Source organism: Mytilus edulis, chromosome 4 (assembly GCF_963676685.1).
Source record: "Mytilus edulis chromosome 4, xbMytEdul2.2, whole genome shotgun sequence".
NCBI lineage: Eukaryota > Metazoa > Mollusca > Bivalvia > Mytilida > Mytilidae > Mytilus > Mytilus edulis.
This window is the reverse complement of record NC_092347.1, coordinates 94,462,346-94,484,115: the sequence shown is the minus strand read 5'-3', so window position 1 is coordinate 94,484,115 and position 21,770 is coordinate 94,462,346. Positions and strand designations below refer to the sequence as shown.

The window sequence follows — 21,770 nt, the reverse complement described above, 5'->3', positions numbered from 1 at the left end:
GCTTCCCAAAAGAGAAGTGTCAACTTAAACTGTACTTACGTTATCAGTGCAATTAAGTCATAATCGACAGAAACCGTTTGCCTTATTGATTTTTTAGCATGACTAAGGAACTGGTCTAATAACTCTGTAGCATCGGTAGATGGTGTATCTGCTTGTTTTGCGGTCCATATTTCGACACCAACAAGTAAAACTCGGATACCCATAGGTGAATATATCTATAAGAAATAAGATGAAAGAAAACATCGGCAACTTCGTACTTTATTTTGGCACTTTTTTTTTAATTCTAACGTCACAGATGATTCTTTTGTTTACTAAACGTGCGTTTGACGTACAACATGGGATTTTAAAACGTTACAGTGTTGTTTCTATTTTGCGTACCATTGTAATTATATTTACTGGATTTTTACTTCATTAAAAAGTGTGTATACAACATGTGGTATGTATAACAAACGAACAAACTTTTTTGTAAAAGATAAAATTCCTGGAAACTTCACCTCTTTTTTGGCGTGATTGATAGTGTTTGATTTGTCGGTTTTTACGGACCTTTGAGTTTGCATTGGAGTTCGGTATTTATGCATTGGAGTTCGGTATTTCTGTTATACTTTTTTGTGCAGATCGTAGGAGCCTTATGACCACAAGATAAATATAAGAATAGAAAGTTTATCTGAGGTCACTTTGTCTTAGGGAGTTGGAACCTTAGTTTGTAAAGTTTTTTTTATTAATCAACGGAGAATTTTAGAAAATTATGTTATTGTTATTAATGTCATTAATTCTGCAATTATTGAGGTTACTGTTTATCGAGCTAATGATATTCTAGGGGACAAACAGTCCACTAGCAGGAATATTGAACTACTGCAAATAAATAAAAATAGCGTTTTAGAAATTTCGTGCGTCCGAATAATTGTACTTTTCCTTTATCTAATTATCGTTTATTGAAAATATTTCAAACTTTATCATTACCAAACGAAATATTCATTTGTTTTTCTTAGAAATGAAATATATTTAATTTTACTGGTATCACTTATAGTATATATATAAGCCAACAGCAAGCACTGAAATACGAACCAATATAATATGGCAAACTGTATTATAAATGGTATGCCATATCATATTGGCAAACTGTATTATAAATAGTCTATCTTTACGGAAATTATAGCAACGTGAATTCCTTTACCAAACAGGAAAGATGACATTTTACTATGCCGTATGTGAAATTTCAATCCTTGTTATTATAAATTTGTCTATGCAATCAATCGAAAAATGCTGTTGTAATTAACTTGTTACTCATCAACTTTCGCATTATTCAGTAAAATTTAATTTCGTGCATAAAAACTGATGACATAACACAGAAAGTTTTGAGTATAAAAGCACATTAACTGTATCGAAACTTTTACGTTTTAATCAACAGCTTTAAGTGTTGGCACTTCCATTTATTAATCAAAAGTGTCAACGTGCACATCAATCTGTCAGTACCTGATATGTCATAGCACTACAGGAGAAGCAAAGTAGCAATATCTATATGTTAAGATTATAACTTCACATCACAGATGGACTGTTCAATTGTGTATTGCTTACTTTATATTTAGAGAGAAACCGAATGTACGAGAAAGTTTTTGTTTTTACTTAATAATATTTTTGAGATGATATATCCGTTCTGTTTTCATCTTTATTTATCATACTTGCACTCGTTTTGAATTTTTATTCATGTATTTCTCTGTCATGAGTGTTCTTGTATTTATTTATACTGTTATATAAGTCAGGAATATGGCAGTTGTTATCTAATAATTGGTTTCTATGTATGTTGCATTGTTGTTTTTTGTTTTTTTTCACTTCAGTGTTTCTGTTGTTTTGTTGTTTTCCAATACGAACACTCTTTATCCTAACGTAAAACAGGCAGGATGTATAAATAAAGGCAACATTAGTATACCGCTTTTCAAAGGTCATTAATCGATTGAGAGAAAACAAATCCGGGTTTCAAACTAAAACCGAGAAAAACACATCAATTTGATGTGTTTTTCTCGGTTTTAGTTTGAAACCCGGATTTGTTTTCTCTCAATCGATTAATGACCTTTGAAAAGCGGTATACTAATGTTGCCTTTATTTATACATCCTGCCTGTTTTACGTTAGGATAAAGAGTGTTCGTATTTGGAAATGTTTAATTGAGGAACACTAGCTGTCATGTTGTTCTTTTTGTCTATGGAAAAGTACTACCGATATAATAATTTCATATATTATTATTTTTCATATACAATTCTAATCGTTTTTACGGTGTCCAGCTTATTTTCATCAAATTAAATGCATGTCATTTTGATTTCGTTATTTTCTTTAACTGTTGATAAAGAGACTTGACTGACGAAGAGAAATGTTGGATTAAAACGGATGGTCCTAGTAAACTTCAGAGAACTTGTTTCAAATTTCAGAAAGTCCATTAATTTTCTAACCTGATCAATGTGATTCACCATTCTTTCGATGTATTGAATAGCTTTAGTGTTATTCTTACCAATGGCAGCCTCCGAAAACTAAAAAATACAGATTAAAAATAAAGAAGTATTAACAATTCAGTGTTAGTACATAGTAAGGTTTAAAGAAGAACATTGTTCTCAGATGTGTATATGGTATCAGTATTCTACTACATGTACTTCAAGGCTAAAATTGAGAATGAAAATGGGGAATGTGTCAAAGAGACAACAACCCAACAATAGAACAGACAACAGCAGAAGGTCACCAATAGGTCTTCAATGCAGCGAGAAACTCCCGCTCCTGGATGCGTCCTTCAGCTGGCCCCCACCTTTTTTTTTTGTGCAAATAAATTGTAAATAGTTATTAGTGATAACTAATTATGAGGAATATAATTATTCTTAATGAATAAAGACCATAGTATTATACCGCTTTTTGTTAGTCATAAATCGATTAAGCGAAAGCAAATTCGGGTAATAAACTAAAACTGAGGGAAACACACAATCTATAAAAGGAAAACAATGAAACAACAGAAATACTGAACTGCAACAAAATAAAAGCCAACATCATACATAAAAGTACATTATTTCATTATAACTGCCATATTCCTGTCTTGGTACAAAACATTTTTTAAGGGGGGAATGTGGATCGAGCCTGGTTTTATTGCTAACCAAACCTCCTGCCTTCCATAAACATGGCAGTAACAGTCAAGCACAACAGCTAAAAAAAACCAGTAGTATACCGCTGTTCAAAAGTCATAAATCGATTTAACGAAAACAAATCAGGGTTCCAAACTAAAACCGAGGGAAACAACTATAAGAAGGAAACAAAAGACAACAGAAACACTGAACTCGACAAAATTAACCTGATTAAGACCAGATTGACACTCCTTATCTTTCATTCCAAATGTGTTTTAAGGGCAATATGATAAATTTTCTGATCGGACAAACTGGTGTGAATGAATATATTATTATATGATTTTATTATTGCATATGCTTATTTAATGTTAGATCTGCCATCGTCGCATCTTCTACAAAAAAGAGTAAAATATCGGTACAGTTCTCAATTCAATATTCAATGAATATAAAGGCAACAGTAGTATACCGCTGTTCAAAACTCATAAATCCATGGACAAAAAACAAAATCGGGGTAACAAACTAAAACCGAGGGAAACGCATTAAATATAAGAGGAGAACAACGACATAACACCGAAACGTAACACACACAGAAACAGACCAAGCATCAGACAAAACACCACGAGAATAACAAATATAACATGAAAACCAAATACATGAATTTGGGATAGACAAGTACCGTGCCACGTCTTATCTCAATTTCTCAAAAATATAATTGTAACTAAGTAGTTCTATTTTCTTATAGTCAGATATAAATCAAAGCTAAAGTAATTTAAAATAAGTTTGTGAGATAAATACTTTCCGAGCTGAGAGTCATGTAGTCAGTTTCAAATTAGACTTACGATACATGGTCATTAATAACATAAACGGTATCAATTTTTCTGTACCAGTATAGATTCTTCGTTCTGACGTTGTTTATCATCTTTATAACGTGTTATATTGTTATTTTATTTGTCTTTTTCTATCATTAATCTCACTTTTACTGCTTGGTCTGTGTTGGTGATATCCATTTGACGTGGCTCGGTATTTATGCATCCCGTTCATTTGTTGTTTGTATTATCTTTCCCTTTTGCTTGTGTGCTTTGTACGTGCGGGGTTTTTTTTTTTTTGTGTTTCTGTGGTACATATGACGTGGCTCTGTATTTTTAAACCTCCCGCCATTATGTTATTGTTCAATTATAATTTTGAAAATACTTTGAACGACAAAATTATTTTATATCTCTAACTGTGTGACGTTTAGATTGTGACGTCAAACGCGCGATTCTACATCAGAGTTGATGTGAACCTAGACATTCCGTCACAGGACTTCAAATATTTCAATCCTTTATGAGTTGATTTAAAATACAAAACTAATTAAGTAATAAACGTGGTTGTTAAATTTGAGATATGATTTTTAGTTCTTCTTTGTTAAATATTTGTTTGTTTTTTGTTCTGATTGAGATTGTGACACGGTGATGACTGCTGTGACCCTATTTTGACAATTTTACCTATTATGTCTGTTTTGTTCACATATCGTTGTAAATATAATGGAATTGATGTGACTGTCATACAAGTGAGAGGCTTAGCGCTATAAAACCAGGTTCAATCCACCATTTTCTACATCTGAAAATGCCTGTACCAAGTCAGGAATATGACAGTTGTTGTGCATTTGCTAAATTTGTTTTATCATTTGATTTTGTCATTTGATTTGGAACTTTCCGTTTTGAATTTTCGTCGGAGTTGAGTATTTTTGTGATTTTACTTTTTATTTTTTCGACAATCAATGTCTCTTCAGTGATGCTTGAGTCAAAAATATTTGAAAATCCAAAGCTTACTTAAAAGACGAAGAGCTATAAATCAAAAAAGACATAAAGGTATATTCAAAGCAGAGCAATACATCAGAACTCTGCATGAGGGATATACATTCCTTAATTTTAAATAATTTCAAACAAATTTGCACCATTATCACTAAAAGACATACCAGTGCATAATCCATTACAACATATAGTTCTATCATTAAAGTTTCTGTTGTTGATCTTCTTTGTCTTTTATAGTTCATCTGAAGGGGTATAGTAAAACATGTTTATATACATAAGTATAATAAATCAGATCTCAATATTTGTACCAACAAACACATGGACATAGTTAATAAGATATAATACACAATTGTGTGTCTTCTTGGTCGGTAAACAATCCACAGGGAAAACTACAGTGATTTACAATAGAAAGTGCACCATCACTTTCAAAATACAGAAGAACGTTTATATCAAGCACAGGGAAACTTTCTACAGTCTTTAAACAAGTACATCAATTCTACAGTAAGGCTTAATTGTTAGAGGAACGTGAAGTTAAAGGATAACACAAGCTCCATAAATTGTAACTTTATTTATTCATAAATACATATGTACCATTATAGAGCTCTCCATGGACCCGTATATTGGAAACTCTCTGTTGCATACAGTTTTGTTTTCCGTTTGTACCTATAAAATCAAATAAAAGTCTGTCACAGAAATAAGAAATGAATTTTTAACCGGATTTTTGTGACAAAAATGTCGGTTATTGATTTGGGGATGTACGGCGGGCGGCCGGGCGGGCGGTTGGGCGGCAATCAAATGTTGTCCGTGCATTAACTCATGAACCGTTCAACCAAAGCTTTTAAAATTTTAATATGTTATTACTGATAACCATACGAAGGTCAAGTTTAATAATGGCGATTTTGACTTTTACCGTTCAGGAGTTATGGTTCTTGAAAGGCGGCAATCAAATGTTGTCCGTGCATTAACTCATGAACCGTTCAACCAAAGCTTTTAAGATTTTAATATGTTATTACTGACAACCATACGAAGGTCAAGTTCAATAATGGCGATTTTGACTTTTACCGTTCAGGAGTTATGGTTCTTGAAAGGCGGCAATCAAATGTTGTCCGTGCATTAATTCATGAACCGTTCAACCAAAGCTTTTAAGATTTTAATATGTTATTACTGACAACTATATGAAGATCAAGTTAAATAATGGCGATTTTGACTTCTACCGTTCAGGAGTTATGGTTCTTGAAAAAGATTGAAAAATGGAGTTTTCAGTCGTGTCCGTGCATTAACTCATGAACCGTTCAACCAAAGCTTTTAAAATTTTAATATGTTATTACTGACAACCATACGAAGGTCAAGTTCAATAATGGCGATTTTGACTTTTACCGTTCAGGAGTTATGGTTCTTGAAAGGCGGCAATCAAATGTTGTCCGTGCATTAACTCATGAACCGTTCAACCAAAGCTTTTAAGATTTTAATATGTTATTACTGACAACCATACGAAGGTCAAGTTCAATAATATCGATTTTGACTTTTACCGTTCAGGAGTTATGGTTCTTGAAAGGCGGCAATCAAATGTTGTCCGTGCATTAACTCATGAACCGTTCAACCAAAGCTTTTAAGATTTTAATATGTTATTACTGACAACTATATGAAGGTCAAGTTCAATAATGGCGATTTTGACTTTTACCGTTCAGGAGTTATGGTTCTTGAAAAAGATTGAAAAATGGAGTTTTCAGTCGTGTCCGTGCATTTACTCATGAACTGTTCTACCAAAGCTTCCCAAATTTTAATATGTTGTTACTGATGACAGAATGGAGGTCAAGTTCAATAATGACGATTTTGACTTTTACCGTTCAGGAGTTATGGTTCTTGAAAGATTGAAAAATGGAGTTTCCAGTCGTGTCCGTGCATTTATGCATGAACTGTTCTACCAAAGCTTCCGAAATTTTAATATGCTGTTACTGATGACAAAATGGAGGTCAAGTTCAATAATGACGATTTTGACTTTTACCGTTCAGGAGTTATGGTTCTTGAAAGATTGAAAAATGGTGTTTCCTGTCGTGTCCGTGCATTTTCTAATGAACCATTTAACCAAAGCTTTTGAAATTTTAATATGTTGTTACTGATGACAAAATAGAGGTCAAGTTCCATAATGACGATTTTGACTTTTACTGTTCAGGAGTTATGGTTCTTGAAAGATCGTAAAATGGCATTTCCATTCACGTTGTTGCATTTACTCATGAACCATTTATTCTAAGCTTTTCAAATATTATTATTTCGAAATGTTGATACTGATGACAAAATGGAGGTCAAATTTGATATTGATGATTTTCACTTTCACCATTCATCAGTAATGGTTCTTGTGATATTGCCAGGACACAAATAAATGTAAATAAATCCGGTTTGCTGTCGTTGTGACAGCCTCTTGTTAACTCTGTTCTTGTTGAATGTTGTACTTAAAATCAGCTCCCTTTATTGGATAGAATGATGGAAAAACAATTATAACTAGTACATGTACGAGTATATGTCAATATGTTGAAACTGTTATAAAGAAAAAGTTCATCTCACTTATGGTTTTCACACCAAAGAAGACATTTCGTCAATTATCCAGGAAAAGACATTGTCTTCATTAGGAGAACACATTGTCACTGTGTCTAAACCACACCGGCAAAATTTGTTCGGACTCGATGGTATCTAACATCCGGCACAATGACGGAACATTAATAGACAGAAGAAAGCTAGGTTTCTCCTTATTTTTTTATTTTTTTTATGATATCGAAGAATAAATATACATATACAAATATTTTCTATTGTGAGATGCAATATTTTCTACAACCGTTCTATATTAACGGAGAAATAAGTCAAAATGCATGTCAAAATGACGAATTGAGTGAACCTTGCCTCGAAATTGTTTAATTTCTCGTTAAATTGTTCACATTGTACGGAAAGAAAGGTACGGGAAGATAGATATTGACACGGAGATTGCAAATTTAGTTATTATGAGCATCTCCATAATTGTATCTCTGTGTATGGAACGAATAAAATGGGTCATGTCAAAATGGAACTGGCCGGTTTCGTCAATGTATACAACCCGGTTTCGTCATAGATTTCAAAATGCATAACCCGGTTTGGTCAAATAAAAAAATCATAATCGCATTACATTATAATTGATTATTTAACTTCAGCGTTCAAAAGGAGTTTTGTGGGTCGTTGGAAAACAAGTTCGTTCACCGGACAACGGCTTATTATTTATATGAGTCTCAGATTCAAATAAATAATAAGCAAAAACTTGAATTCCTACTCTTATAGAACACAAATATTTTAATTTACTTTGCATTCCGAAATTTTTTAACAGCATATTGAGATTAAAGCTCTCTAAATATGCGTTTTCTATATGAGTTATGGGAAAATATGTTGAACATGTTTAAACTTGAAATTAAAGTTTAGGGTCTTAAAAATCGAAACACACAATTGATATGTGATTTTCTCGCACAAAAGGATGGACACCTTTATAAGTAATCTAATCATTCTATGTATGTAATCTTTTCTACAATCGTTAAAAATAAATCTTCTTAAGGATAAACGTTGAAAATAAGACAACTGTATATGCATGCATAATCGACATAGAAAATGAATGTAGGATTACAACTACCATGCATTAAAATATTTTTTTTTATCCCTTATTGTAACTATACTGCTATGTCCAAATTAGTATAATAGTCTCAGGTCATCGACAAAATTCAATAATAATTATTTTGTTAACATTACTAAAAAAAAACGAGTCTGTAGTGTTGCCGTTGTGTTATTATGATCGTACACTGACGTTGGTCAATATATTTTGACAATATATACGGACAGACGGATTCAAATTATTTAATAGTGGACGTAATTCGAACAACTTTTACATACCGCCGAGCGTAGCGAGTCGAACAATATTTTGATTATTTTTTGCTTTACAAAATCGTTAAATACAGGAATCAATATAGTTTTGGCAACCAAAGGTGGGGTCGGGGCGTGCAACCTATACGTCATCTAGATTCGCCACTTATCTTATAAAGTGTATACCGAATTAAAATATTGTAAGAAATGATAAAACAGGGACACCCGGGAAATCGGATTATGTGATTTGGATTATGTTTATTATAATAAATGCCGAATATCAAGTTCTTTTTATCGATTTCTATACATTTTTTTCAAATATATATAAAAGTTATATAGCAAAAATGATAAGGCAGACAAAGATACAAATAAATCGACTTGGCCGATATCCTAATAAAACTTATTGACCTTTAATTACGAGTTTTTTTCTTCATTTCTTTGCGTTTTTACACGCCCGTCCCAATTTTGACAGGACGTATTATTGTATACACCCGTCTGTCCGTCCGTCCGTCCTTCCATCCGTCCGTTCCTCCATCTATCAGTCATTCGGTCCGTCCGTCTGTCCGTCTATCTATCCGTCTGTCCAGCATACACATGTCGCACCGTAACTTCAGGACAGCTTATCTTAATAAAAAAACAACAGATTATTTAAAAATGTCTATCAACATGAAAAGTTCATACAAATTCCAAGCGACAACAACCCGACCATAGAGCAGAAAACAGCCGAAGGCCAATATGGGTCTTCAATGAAGCGAGAAACTCCCGCATCTTGTGGCGTTCTTTAGCTGGCCCCTTAATAAATATTTATACTAGTTCAGTGATAGTGGGCTTCATAGTAAACTGCGAATACATGTATATTTATTATATTTAAGGGATAATTTTAACTATGATACAAGTTTTGGCACACATCGCGCAATTACTATACAGGCTCTGTCATCGCACGAGTTAAGGTTTTTTCATCATTTTTTTTATTATTTGTACTTTTGTTGTACAGTTTGTGTCAGCGACAACACTTTGATTCAGTCCATTCCCGAATCACACGCTTGTAATTCCATGGTTGTCTTTGGTTGCTTTATACCATATGCGTTTTGAACATAAAATAGGCAGGTAGTTTTCTTGTTTGAATTGTTTTACATTTATAATTTAGGGCCCTGTTATAGCTTGCTTTCATGCAGTTTGTGTGTTTTTCTCATTGTTTAAGGCATACGCTGACCTAAACTTTTTTAATTCAACATAATTTTTGTGTCTAAAAGAAATTTGTCTCATTGTTAATGTTTATGGGATAAGTGGTTACCGTCACTTCTTCTTAATTGGACCTAGATATAAATGACGGTCATGTTTTGCAAACCAACTTTTATTCACATTGAAAATATAAAACTGTAAGATATTGTTTTCGAAAGTTATCTTGAAGTTTCAATTGAATTTGAACTGTACAAAAAATGAATTTGAACTGTAAAAATAATGTGAAAAACATGCCTATGAAAATAAATGTGCCTACCAGAAACGGGGAGAAAGTTACAAATCTCACTGCAATGTTATGGATGCTTAAGTGTGAAAACTCTCTTTAGTGCGCAAGTAACACAGTATATATAGTACCAGAAAATCTGGCAGGACTGCATGCATGATTAATTTGTGCAGAACAATATAGACTATCGTCGGTTTGGGACTGTTCGTCAATGATTGAATGCATAAATGTATTAATAATTGATAGTATATATTGTAAACTAAGTGTATATAATATAGTATAGTAAATTAAATTATGGCACAATCAAAACACATCCTTTTATTTTTCATCTGTACATACTAATATTATAAACAAGTTGCTTTCTTTAAAAAAAGAAATGCAATCGTAAACCCAAATGCTTGTTTGGCATTATATATATATTAGATAATTGTTTAATAAAGATGTATTGTCTTATATTACTTTTGTTGTGCATAAGAATTAGAAACTGACATTGCCTGTTTAGTGGTTTAAATAATGTAATACCGGCTTCACACATCAACGTATAGATCCGACGTATTTCGGCCGAGGTAAAAAAAATCATGCACGCTACCAAAACGCTAGTAATTTTGATGCATTCAACCTGTCAATCATATCTGTATCGTGTGCACAACGAGCTTAAAGCGTGTATTGGGTGTGCGTAAAGCGTACCTTAGCGTTTCTCCTGGTCTTCCTACATTCCCAACTGCAGGTCTGTCTATATGTGAATGTTTGTCAATAAGTCTGTCACATTCGCCCGTCTGTTTACATGTTTACCAGTCCGTCTATGTCCACTGGTTCGTCTACATGTTCACTAGCTTTGAAATAGCTTTCGGTAAGTGCGATTATTTCAGTGATTTGTGTCTATTGTTTTTATGTAAGTGATTATTGTGCACCGTACCCATAATTTTAGGGACGCGAATTGCAACTGATATTTTACAGTTTTTTATTGCGATGTGTTGTCCTTAAGGTTTGGTTCATTTGGGAGGGTTGGGTTTATGGCCACCACATTGTTTATGTGCCAATGTCCATTCTAAAGCCAGAAACATGTAGTGCAGTGGTTGTTGTTCATAATTCATGTCGGTCAAGTTGTTTTCGTAAATTATTTTGTTATCAATAAGGCTGCTTAGTTTTGTTTGATTTTTGTTTTTAAATCTTAATGGTCGGGGCATTTAATAGCCGACTAAATAGTAGTTTTTTTTTCATTTTTGGAGGCCGCTCGGTGGCCTTTAAAGACTTACTACCACGTCATTGTAACTCTGGTTGGTATTTGTATCATTAGTGCTGGACCATGGTCGATCCTATATGCACCTTTGAGGCAGGCGGAATATTTTTGTAGATCTTGTACAGCTCAAACTAATGTGAGTAGTTCCTGTACTTCTATGTCTAGTCCCATGTTGCATGGTTAGTGAGGGTGTAATATCTTCTGTAGGTTTGATGAAGTTTCACCCGTATCGGACTTCTTTTCCTAAATGAAAGCTTTAAGGCGACGAGTATTTTTGTATGCAATGTGCCCTGAACGTGTCTAAAACTTATCTGTAGCGTTTTCAACGCTCGTGTAGCGTGTATATTATGTGCGTGCAGTTTACAGGTACATGTATATACGATTGACAAACGCTTGAGCTGAATGATTTTTTGTATGTTCCATTAAAATTTTCCTGAAGTAAAAGCGTTCACCAAGCGTATACCTTTGCATTTCGACGTACTTCAAACTTATGGAACGCGTGTTTAAACGCTTGCGTAAAGTTCCTCTGGTGAGCAACTAAGTTACGCATACGATGATACGGACTTTGTTAATTTTCTTTTTTGACTGATTGTTTTACATTGTCATTTCGGGGCCTTTTATAGCCGACTATGCGGTACGTGCTTTGCCTGTTGTTGAAGGCCGTACGGTGACCCATAGTTTGTATTTCTGTGTTATTTTGGTTTCTTGCAGATAGTTGTCTCATTGACACCAAACCCGATATCTTCTTTTTTTATATTTGATATCTTATCGCCGACCTGGTTAAGTCTGCTAAAAATGCATGCATGATTCATTTTTAGGTTATAAGTCGTAATTAAAGTGGCACATTTAATTCGTTGTTTCATTGCTTGAAGTATCATTTCTTACATCTGCATGGTCAAATGTGTATTTTTTTTAAATAAATTTTAGATTTAGATTTCAGTCACGGTTATTTTTCCCCCCTTCATATTGAATATCTATACTTATCAGTCGCATTTTAATGACGAAAAGGATTCAGAGGTTATTAAAAAAAGTAAATAATGTTGCAATATTTAAACAATGAAAATAACTTTAAATTTGCAATATTAATGAAAATAAATACGGACATAACTTTCATAATTAATTTTAACGTTATTTTCAATAAACGATTTTTTTTTAAATCCTCGTTTTTACACCTATTTGAGGCACGTATTTATGATTATATTTCCATGTCCTTGGTCTATCCTAGACGTAAAATTTCAAAAAGTGCTAATACTTTTTTTAAAGATATTATTTTTAATTGTTCTCGTTCAAAATATTTTATTTTTTCATATTCAATATCTATTTAATTTTATTTTTAATAACCATTTTTTTTTTATTAAAGTTGCAATATTTAACCAAAAAAAATAAGTGTACATCTTCACTAAACGTAAAATCTAAAATAAAATGCTACTAAAACTCTTTCTAAAGATTTTATTTTTAATTATTCTCGTTCAGAATATAAAGCGCATTGTTTACATGAAATCTTATCTCATATCTAAACACAGCTGGTTACATCGTTTGACTAATTAAAATACTACGCATGTAGGTTAATATTAGCAGCTTGTAATCGTGTGCAAGAAAATATTATATCATAATAAATTTCAGATCATACGTAAAATATCTCTATAGCAACTTAAGATGCTAATGCATATTCAACAGATTTGTAAGCTATTGCGCATGCATTTGAAAGGTGGTCATAGCTATTGCGCATGTATTTGAAAGGTGGTCATAGAAAGACCAGAAGTGTTCCGACTAACATCCGGTGTTCCGAAAGACTACATCACTCGTCCAATATATACTGCGTAAACCCTCAGGGGTTTACGCAACAAAGAAAATATAATAATGTTACAAAATAATTAGATACCAGTGTTTGCTATTCAGTATTTGTATTCCATTTAAAATAAGTTTGAAGTTAAGTGAAATAAGAGATACGCCTTTCATTAGGAAACTGTGTATTATCATAATTAACTATGTCCAAAAGTGCCCGTTTAAAATAGATTTTAACACGCCAAGTTTACTTTACAATAAATATATATTTAAATTCTCGAAAGACAATGTTCAGATCCGTGCCAAAGTTTCTTTTCATAAATTTTTTGTTAAAAAAAAAAACAAAACCGGGTGATATATATAGACGAAACCGGGTGATTGTGTAGTAACAACATTGACGAAACCGGTTTATTTTAATTTGACATGACCCTTTTCTTTCGCTCCATACACAGAAATACAATTATTGAGATGCTCATAATAACTAAATTTGCAATCTCCGTGCCAATATCTATCTTCCCGTACCTTTCTTTCCGTACAATGTGAACAATTGAACGAGAAATTAAACAATTTCGAGGCAAGGTTCACTCAATTCGTCATTTTGACATGCATTTTGACTTATTTCTTCGTTAATATAGAACGGTTGTAGAAAATATTGCATCTCACAATAGAAAATAGTTGTATATGTATATATATTCTTCGATATCATAAAAAAAATAAGAAAATAAGGAGAAAACTAGCTTTCTTCTGTCTATTAATGTTCCGTCATTGTGCCGGATGTTAGATACCATCGAGTCCGAACAAATTTTGCCGGTGTGGTTTAGACACAGTGATTGTAGTATTTTGACAATTTTATAAATTGAAATTCCGTACGTAATTCATTATCTCTTACATAGAAACTTTGGTTATTGATGCATCTTTTCTCTCCCGCTTTCTTTTTTTATTTTATTTGTTTATCGAGTGCAAACATCAGTAAGTTACATATACGTTCATAACTTACATATTCTTCACTAAAAGCTGTATGGTCCTTAATAACATATCGTTTATCTCCATGACGTATCACTCCACTAAAATTATAAAAATATACAGGCAATCGAACAACAAATTCTTGTGCAATTATCTGTTAATTCATTTTTATATTTTTTTCTGGATTTGTGCATGTGAGTGTGGGGATGGGGATTGGGGGTTAAGAGCTTGTTATATTCCATATTGATAAATGAAGTCCATATTTTAAACACTTGATGATATCTTTTAGTTTTACCCATCAACTCCTCTTTAATAAGCACGTGTGAGCACTTGTTACTCTGTCGGTATCGGGGGCTTCCTTCAAGTAAGTTCACAGTTCTTTAAAATGTAATGATGAAGCTTGTTACACAAACCTCATATGAAGAAAAAACACGTTATAATGGGCATTGCTGGGTCTGCATGGTCTCTTTTTAAAAGCAATACATTGTACACAAATATTAATTCAGTACTGTTCTATTTACCTTAGATTTCCACATATGTCCAAAGAAACGGAAGAATCTGTAATATTTCCAATATATCCTGTCATATAACACTGGGATCTCTGGAAAAAATAGTTTTCAGATTCCATAGTTGGATTTAGATTAAAACAATAGTGGTTAGGAATAGTATAGTGTATGATGGTCTATCACAGACATTTCTAAAGTAGGTCGCTCTTGAAGAAGTTACATGCATGCTTGCAAATGTAAAATCATTAATCAATCTATTTTTCAAAAACTGACTGTCTACCTACATCAATGGCCGTTCTTTTTATCGACCTTTTAAGCAACTGTTCACGTGATTACCATGCAATTCTGAATACACCATAGATCGAAGAACTTTGAATGGTGTCAATATAGTGGAATTTGATGAGACTGTCATACAAGTGAGAGGTTTACCTAGCTATAAAACCAGGTTCAGTCCACCATTTTCTACATAAGAAAATGCCTGTACCAAGTCAGGAATTTGACAGTTGTTATCCATTCGTTTGATGTGTTTGAGCTTTTGATTTTGCTTTTTGATTATGACTTATATCTAGAAATTGACTATGAGGGTCTGTTGAAAACAAATCTTTACGACTAAAGAGATGGTTTCAGGTTCCCAATTGTGAATTTTATTTTAAACCAAGAGTTCCAAATGGTGAAGTTGAAATCATCTCTTTGTAAATTTTACGGACGTCTGTACGAGTTGGTTGACCGTTATAGAATATCAGTTTCACAGATGATATCAGATATGTTTCTTATGTCGTAACTACAATCCCGTTCCCCTTTCACGAATGTGACCTACCGAATTAGATTATTTACCCCTATTTTTGACATTTTTACCCAGTATTGTTTTTGTTTGTTTTGTTCACACATCGTTGTATATAATGGAATTATATGCGACTGTCATACAAGTGAGTGGTTTAGCTAGCTTTAAAATCAGGTTCAATCCACCATTTTCTACATAAGAAAATGCCTGTACCAACCAAGTCAGGAATATGACAGTTGTTATCCATTCGTTTAATATGTTTGAACTTTTGATTTTGCCATTTGCTTGGGGACTTTCCTTTTTGAATTTTCCTTGGAGTTCAGTATTTTTGGGATTTTACTTTTTAATGACTTGAACACTATATTTTATATGTTAAGATTTTGGTTTGAGTTAATAGAATTAAAGCTGGTAAATTTATTTGAAGTGCGTTTTTATCGATGATTTAGGATTCAGTAAAAATCAAATGATATAGAAGTGTTTGTTAAGTAGTCGATTTTCGTTTGCATATTACTTATAGATTAAATAGCTGAGCTCATAGTTATAAAGTAGAAGATACAGTAATTAAGGAGGTAGACATAGGTTAAGGAAAATAACTCTTAAAATCATCAGTACGTTTGTGTCAACCATTTTCAAAAATATATTCTAAGCTTCTAGGTTACAGAGATTATTTTCAATCTGTTTCAGGTAAATGCTTAAAATACATTGATGAACTTGACTTTTACAAACGCTTAACTGATATAAAGAGTTATCTCCCTGAACCAAGGTCTACCCCCTTAAGAGAGGCTACAAATACCCGAGGGACATATCATAAGTCGAAAATAAATTGACAACGTCATGGCTAAAAAAAGAAAAGGACAAACAGACAAACAATAGTAAACAAAATGCAACCGAAAACTGGGGGTGATCTCAGGTGATCCGGAATGGTAAGCAGGTGATCCGGAAAGGTAAGCAGATCCTGCTCCAAATATAATGCACAGATGTTCAAATCCATTCAAATAATACACATCAAGGTAATAAAAAACCAAAGGTGAATTTGATAAACACCAAGATAATATTTTTATTGCTAAAGGTATATAACCACTAATTCAGGCCCGGTCGGAAAGAACATACAAGAAAGTAGCACATATTTAAAACAAAATAGTTCTTACGCATAGCTGTATCTTTGTCAATAAGTGAAATATTTGTATATATATGGTATCGAATGAAGACTTAGAGACCTGGGATCATTGTAGAACCTTTGTTGAAAATTTCTTTTTGAACGGTAAAGAAATATATAAAATTCAATCGGAGGGCACAGTTGCCCTGTTGTTTAAATCAGAAGTACCTGCAATTAAAAGTATGTTAAATTTTTCAGCACAAGTCAGGATAAGGTATAGTTTTGACATGAAATAACTGCCACTTTGTTGGAACTTAAGACACAGTAGCCATTAATGCTTAAAGTTACATAATTTAACATAGAAAGCAATAGGGAAATGGATTAGTGGGGTTTTTTTTTATCTAAAGGGTCCATGAAAATAAACATAACAATTATCATTATTATCCTATAAACTAACTGAGTAACAAAGGGTAACAGAAAATCCTATTCAATCAATTGGTGTCTATATCAAGAATGAACAAGCAATATACGTTTTATGCACTACACATTCATTCCCGTGGTTTAGCTATACACTAACCTTTAAATACATTTGCTGGTACTGACCATCATATATTCTTAGACTTAACGTTGGAGTGTGAAGTCTTCAAAAAGAAAAAAAAATCATAATTGAAAATCGTTTGTTTTTGTTTATACTAGTATATGATGTGTCATTTGATTGTGGTTAGAACTTTGTGCCAGCATTTTTGTATCGTTGTTCATACTAAGAGACGTTTTCTGTTTTGTTTCTACGTGAGGTCTTTGTGGTTAATCTGGTTGACATTATATTTCACTTTTTCCCCTTTACATTCCGGTCCCTCAAGATTGTTTCTATTCATTAAATTATTTTTGTTTAATATAAGCCGTGACATATGTTTTAGATTTAAACAGATTTTACAACTACTCAATCCGATCAAAATTTAATAAAGAGATAACGGGCAAAATAATGTCTGTGATTTTGATTATGAACCTATGAAAAAAACAAAGGTTATATCATACTCAATTTGTTTGTGTAAAAATGGGTCAGATTAAAACTAAATATTTAGACATGAAGTTTTAAAAGCACTTGTTTTTGGTCTATGTTTATACTTTTGGTAATAAGACATACCGTAACAGTTGTTGATTGATTTGGTGCATTAAATATTTTTAACAACAATATAAACAAAAGAAAAATGTATTTGACCATATAGGTCAAATTTTCGAAATTTCCCATCCAGTTAGAACATTTGACCGTTGCAGACGACTCAAACAACCATCCAGATAGAACATGTGATTCTTTCAGAAAAAAACACTTTATATACCTCCCAAAGTCCTATAACATATGACCTCGGGGGCATTATTTACTATTTCTATTTACTGTTCTGATAATTTTTTACTATCAATGTGCCACCTTCAAAAAAAATAAAAAATGAAAATAACAGTATAAAAACGTAAAAAATTTAATAAGAATGCGGTCATATGTTATAGGACTATGGGAGGTATATAAAGTGGCTTTTTTTAGTGCAAGTTTGTTAACAACAGAGAGGTGTAAGATATCAAAAGGACATTCAAACTCCTCAGTTAAAAATAGATTGACAACACCAAACTAGAGGCTCTCAAGAGCACGAATCGCTCACCTGTTATTTGTTTGCTTAAATCTTTCATCAATGATTATTTTTGCTTTTCAATATATATTAATGAGTGGCTTAAAAATGCCATTTAAATGTTCATTGTATCTGTCATATGTTCTTCAAAAGCAAATCAATATTTTCATTTTAGCCATAGTGTCTATGTTTCTTGACGTACAAGGAAATAAAAAAAATACACTACAACCATTTGAGAAGATTTTTAAAGCTGAAAAACATAAACAACTTGTGTAAAATTGTCCTTAAAGGGCAATAACTCTTTTTGTCATATAAAACTTTTTTGTAAATCTTACTTTACTGAACATTTTTGCTGATTACAGTTTATCGATCCTGATTTAAACATGATTTTTCCTCGCACTTGTGCAGTGGGGTTGCCGTAACTCTAAAGAGAACTCGTGGTTAAGGTCACTCCATATGGAAAAACTATTGATGAATACGAGTATCGCAAGACAATAATGCAATAGCAGCTCATTTTTAAAATTATGATAAGATAAAGGATTTTCTTTCAAAAGAAAATTCAAACACCTTTTCATATATTAAAACTTAGCCAATCAAGTATATAAAACCTATTCAAAGCAAATGAGTTATATTTTAATTTGAAGTGTCATATGACTTTGTCTTTTTCTAAATCAGCATTCATTTGAATTTTTTTACCAGAGACACAAGTCGTGTACAATGTATATATATGTTACAGTGAATTTGTATAATCAGTGATTATGTAGAATCCCTGAAATTTTCAGGGATTATGTAGAATCACTGGCCAGTTTAGGGATTATATATAATCACTAAAATTTTCAGGGATTATGTATAATCACTAGAAAAAAAGTCAGGGATTATACATAATAACTGAAATGAAGAAATAGTTTTAATTTATAAAGAAAATGAATAAAAGTCAAATAATTCATGCTATAAATGATCATAATAAAACAGCATTACACTGTATAAACATAAACTGTAAAATGTTAAGAACAAAATATCAAAATGATAACCCAATTTTTTTAAATGCTAGGCACAATATATTAAAATGTTATTTTCATTCACATATCGAATCAGATTTTATGACCCGCTTAAGAAAAATAAAGTGTTCAGTAAAACATCTGTAGGTACCCCTCAAAAAGGGAATTAGCAACACCGATGTGGTTCGAGCAAGAAACCATGTTTTTTGGCCAGGCGATATCCTTTTTCAGACTTTTGGTGAACAATTATCATTAAGTTTTTTGGTATCCCCTTTCCTTGTTTACCCTGTGGAATCATGCTAAGAGAATATTACACCAAATGCCAGCTTCCTCTAAACTTTTGTTCTAATTGTCAATCCTTAGTTTTTCTATACATTTAGATTCGTAAGTTCTCTCTGTTTAAATTTCGTGTTCATTTGAACAAAAACAAAAACAAAAACAAACAAAGAAAAACAGATGTTCCATAATCGTCTTCACCATTTGTTTTCCATGTACCACAAATAACATGCTCTGTGGATTTACAAATAGAACATGAATATCCATTGGACTCTGGCTTTTAATAAACAAACAATACATGTAAAGTTATCGCTTTAAAGTGAATCTTGATAATATTAATTTTGAAAGTGTTCAACTTTATCTCTAAACCTTCAGTTGGTTGTATCTTTAAGGTCATCCTCTGTGTTAAAAAGCAAAATTATTTCATCTACAAGGAATATGAAAGTATGATTTACTTGTGTCTAATCCATTTTGCTTTAGTTCAGCAAATAAAATATGTTTAAACTAAACTATGAAAGTAAAAAATGATGATTAGTCTATATGTATTATTCTTTTTTATCAAACAAAGCAACCTTAAATTATTCATAATCCCTGAAAAAAATATTAGGGAATTTGTAGAATAATTATTTAAATGTTCAGTGATTATGTAAAATCACTGGTCATTTTCAGGGATTATATATAATTACTAATGATTTTAGTGATTCTACATATTCCCTGAAAAATCAGGGATTCTACATAATCCCTGATTATACAAATTCACTGTAACATATATATATATATATATATGTGTCTCTAATTGTACTTTTCAACGATCTAAATAACTTATATAACTATTTACTAGCTTAACACTTACTTTTTATGTGTAACACGCAGGTGTAATACATGGCCTTCTTCATCGACAATTTCAACATTGTGTTCTTGTGTCTTAGACTTTGGATACAAAAAAAGATATAAATGACAGAAATGTTTTTTAATGAATATGCTTAATTTGGCTAAATAGAAACTATTTATATAGAGAAATTATTTATATTTGAAATACTACTTATAATTGATCATAGATTAATTTCGTATTTACATAGTATATGTTACTATTAGTTTATTGTTCAGAAACAGACACATATGCAATTTTACGTTTTTTAATCTGTTTTCTTCGTGAGTTGTGCTTCAAATAAATGATAGCACATTTTAATATTATTTTAATACGGAATATTATAAAAAATATTGTTCTTTAACATTATTTAAACACATCTTCAATGAAATGATTTAACTGGAATTTTTCAAAGAATAAAATTTTAAACTCTCATAGTTTTTACCTTTTCCTCGTTTAAATTGTTATTCTGTGGCATAAGTGGACTGCAAGACAAACTGTTTTCTGTTAAAAAAAATAATATTAAAAATCATAACTGAGAAAGAAAAAAAAAGGATTCAAACCGAAATGAACGCTCTCTTTTAATTAAGATAATTTGTGCGCAAATACAGACATATTTTATACGACATAACAGATTCATACCACATAATTTTTGTAAAATAAATATAATTCCAATCCTCCAAAATAGATTCCACATTGTTCTGTTTTAACATTGTCAAGTAAAGTGAAGCATTTTTTTTTATATCCCGTTGACTTGTCCGAGAGAGAAAAATGCACTCCAACGTCACAAATTTAAGAGGCTCCAGTACGTTAGTTCACTGTCTCCTTTTGTAAACAAAATTAAAATTTATGCTTCAATATCTAATCTAAATATCACGTTCATCAGAAACCTTGTCAGATATCAAACAAAACATGCTTGAAGATTTTAATTTTCTGATACCATAAGAAATGTTTTTGGTACTTCGATATACATAGAACCAATAAAATCTATTGATTTTTTTTTTTTGGTTTATGGATGTCGTACGTAAATCCCATCCACTAATACATTTCTTGTTTATATGTAAAGTAGTAATTATCTATGTTCTATTAAATATTTAAAATCTAAACGTTCGGCTTTTTCAAAATGTCAGAGATTATGACGGACAATGTCGATATAGTTTATGCTATTATTTGAATAATAGATTCTCTTTGAAACAATAATCCTTTCTGTGTGTTTTGTCTTTTGATGTATATAATGTATATCTGCCTCTTAAACATTTGAAGTAAATAACATTTTTACTTGTCATGAAGAAATCTGTACTTCAAAGATAGTATGTACTTGGAACACTACACGTTATTGATATATACCGTTGCAGTCATAATGTTAACGTGTCCCATAGATATAGTTGTATCAGCATTACATGCACAAATT

General features: G+C 31.9%; 1 protein-coding gene across 1 annotated transcript in view; it reads right to left on the bottom strand.

Moving 5' to 3' along the window:
* Positions 1 to 20,419, bottom strand: part of LOC139521095 (disintegrin and metalloproteinase domain-containing protein 12-like) — a 31,851-nt gene extending 11,432 nt beyond the window's left edge. Inside the window, exons 1-8 of the mRNA XM_071314367.1 lie at positions 20,345 to 20,419; positions 17,176 to 17,239; positions 14,737 to 14,816; positions 14,250 to 14,316; positions 5,481 to 5,552; positions 5,054 to 5,131; positions 2,443 to 2,520; positions 40 to 215 (exon numbers count right to left, since the gene is read on the bottom strand). Coding sequence (XP_071170468.1) covers positions 40 to 215; positions 2,443 to 2,520; positions 5,054 to 5,131; positions 5,481 to 5,552; positions 14,250 to 14,316; positions 14,737 to 14,816; positions 17,176 to 17,187 — 563 coding nt within the window. The 5' untranslated portion in view covers positions 17,188 to 17,239; positions 20,345 to 20,419. The remainder of the gene's footprint in view (positions 1 to 39; positions 216 to 2,442; positions 2,521 to 5,053; positions 5,132 to 5,480; positions 5,553 to 14,249; positions 14,317 to 14,736; positions 14,817 to 17,175; positions 17,240 to 20,344) is intronic.
* Positions 20,420 to 21,770: the final 1,351 nt, after the last annotated feature.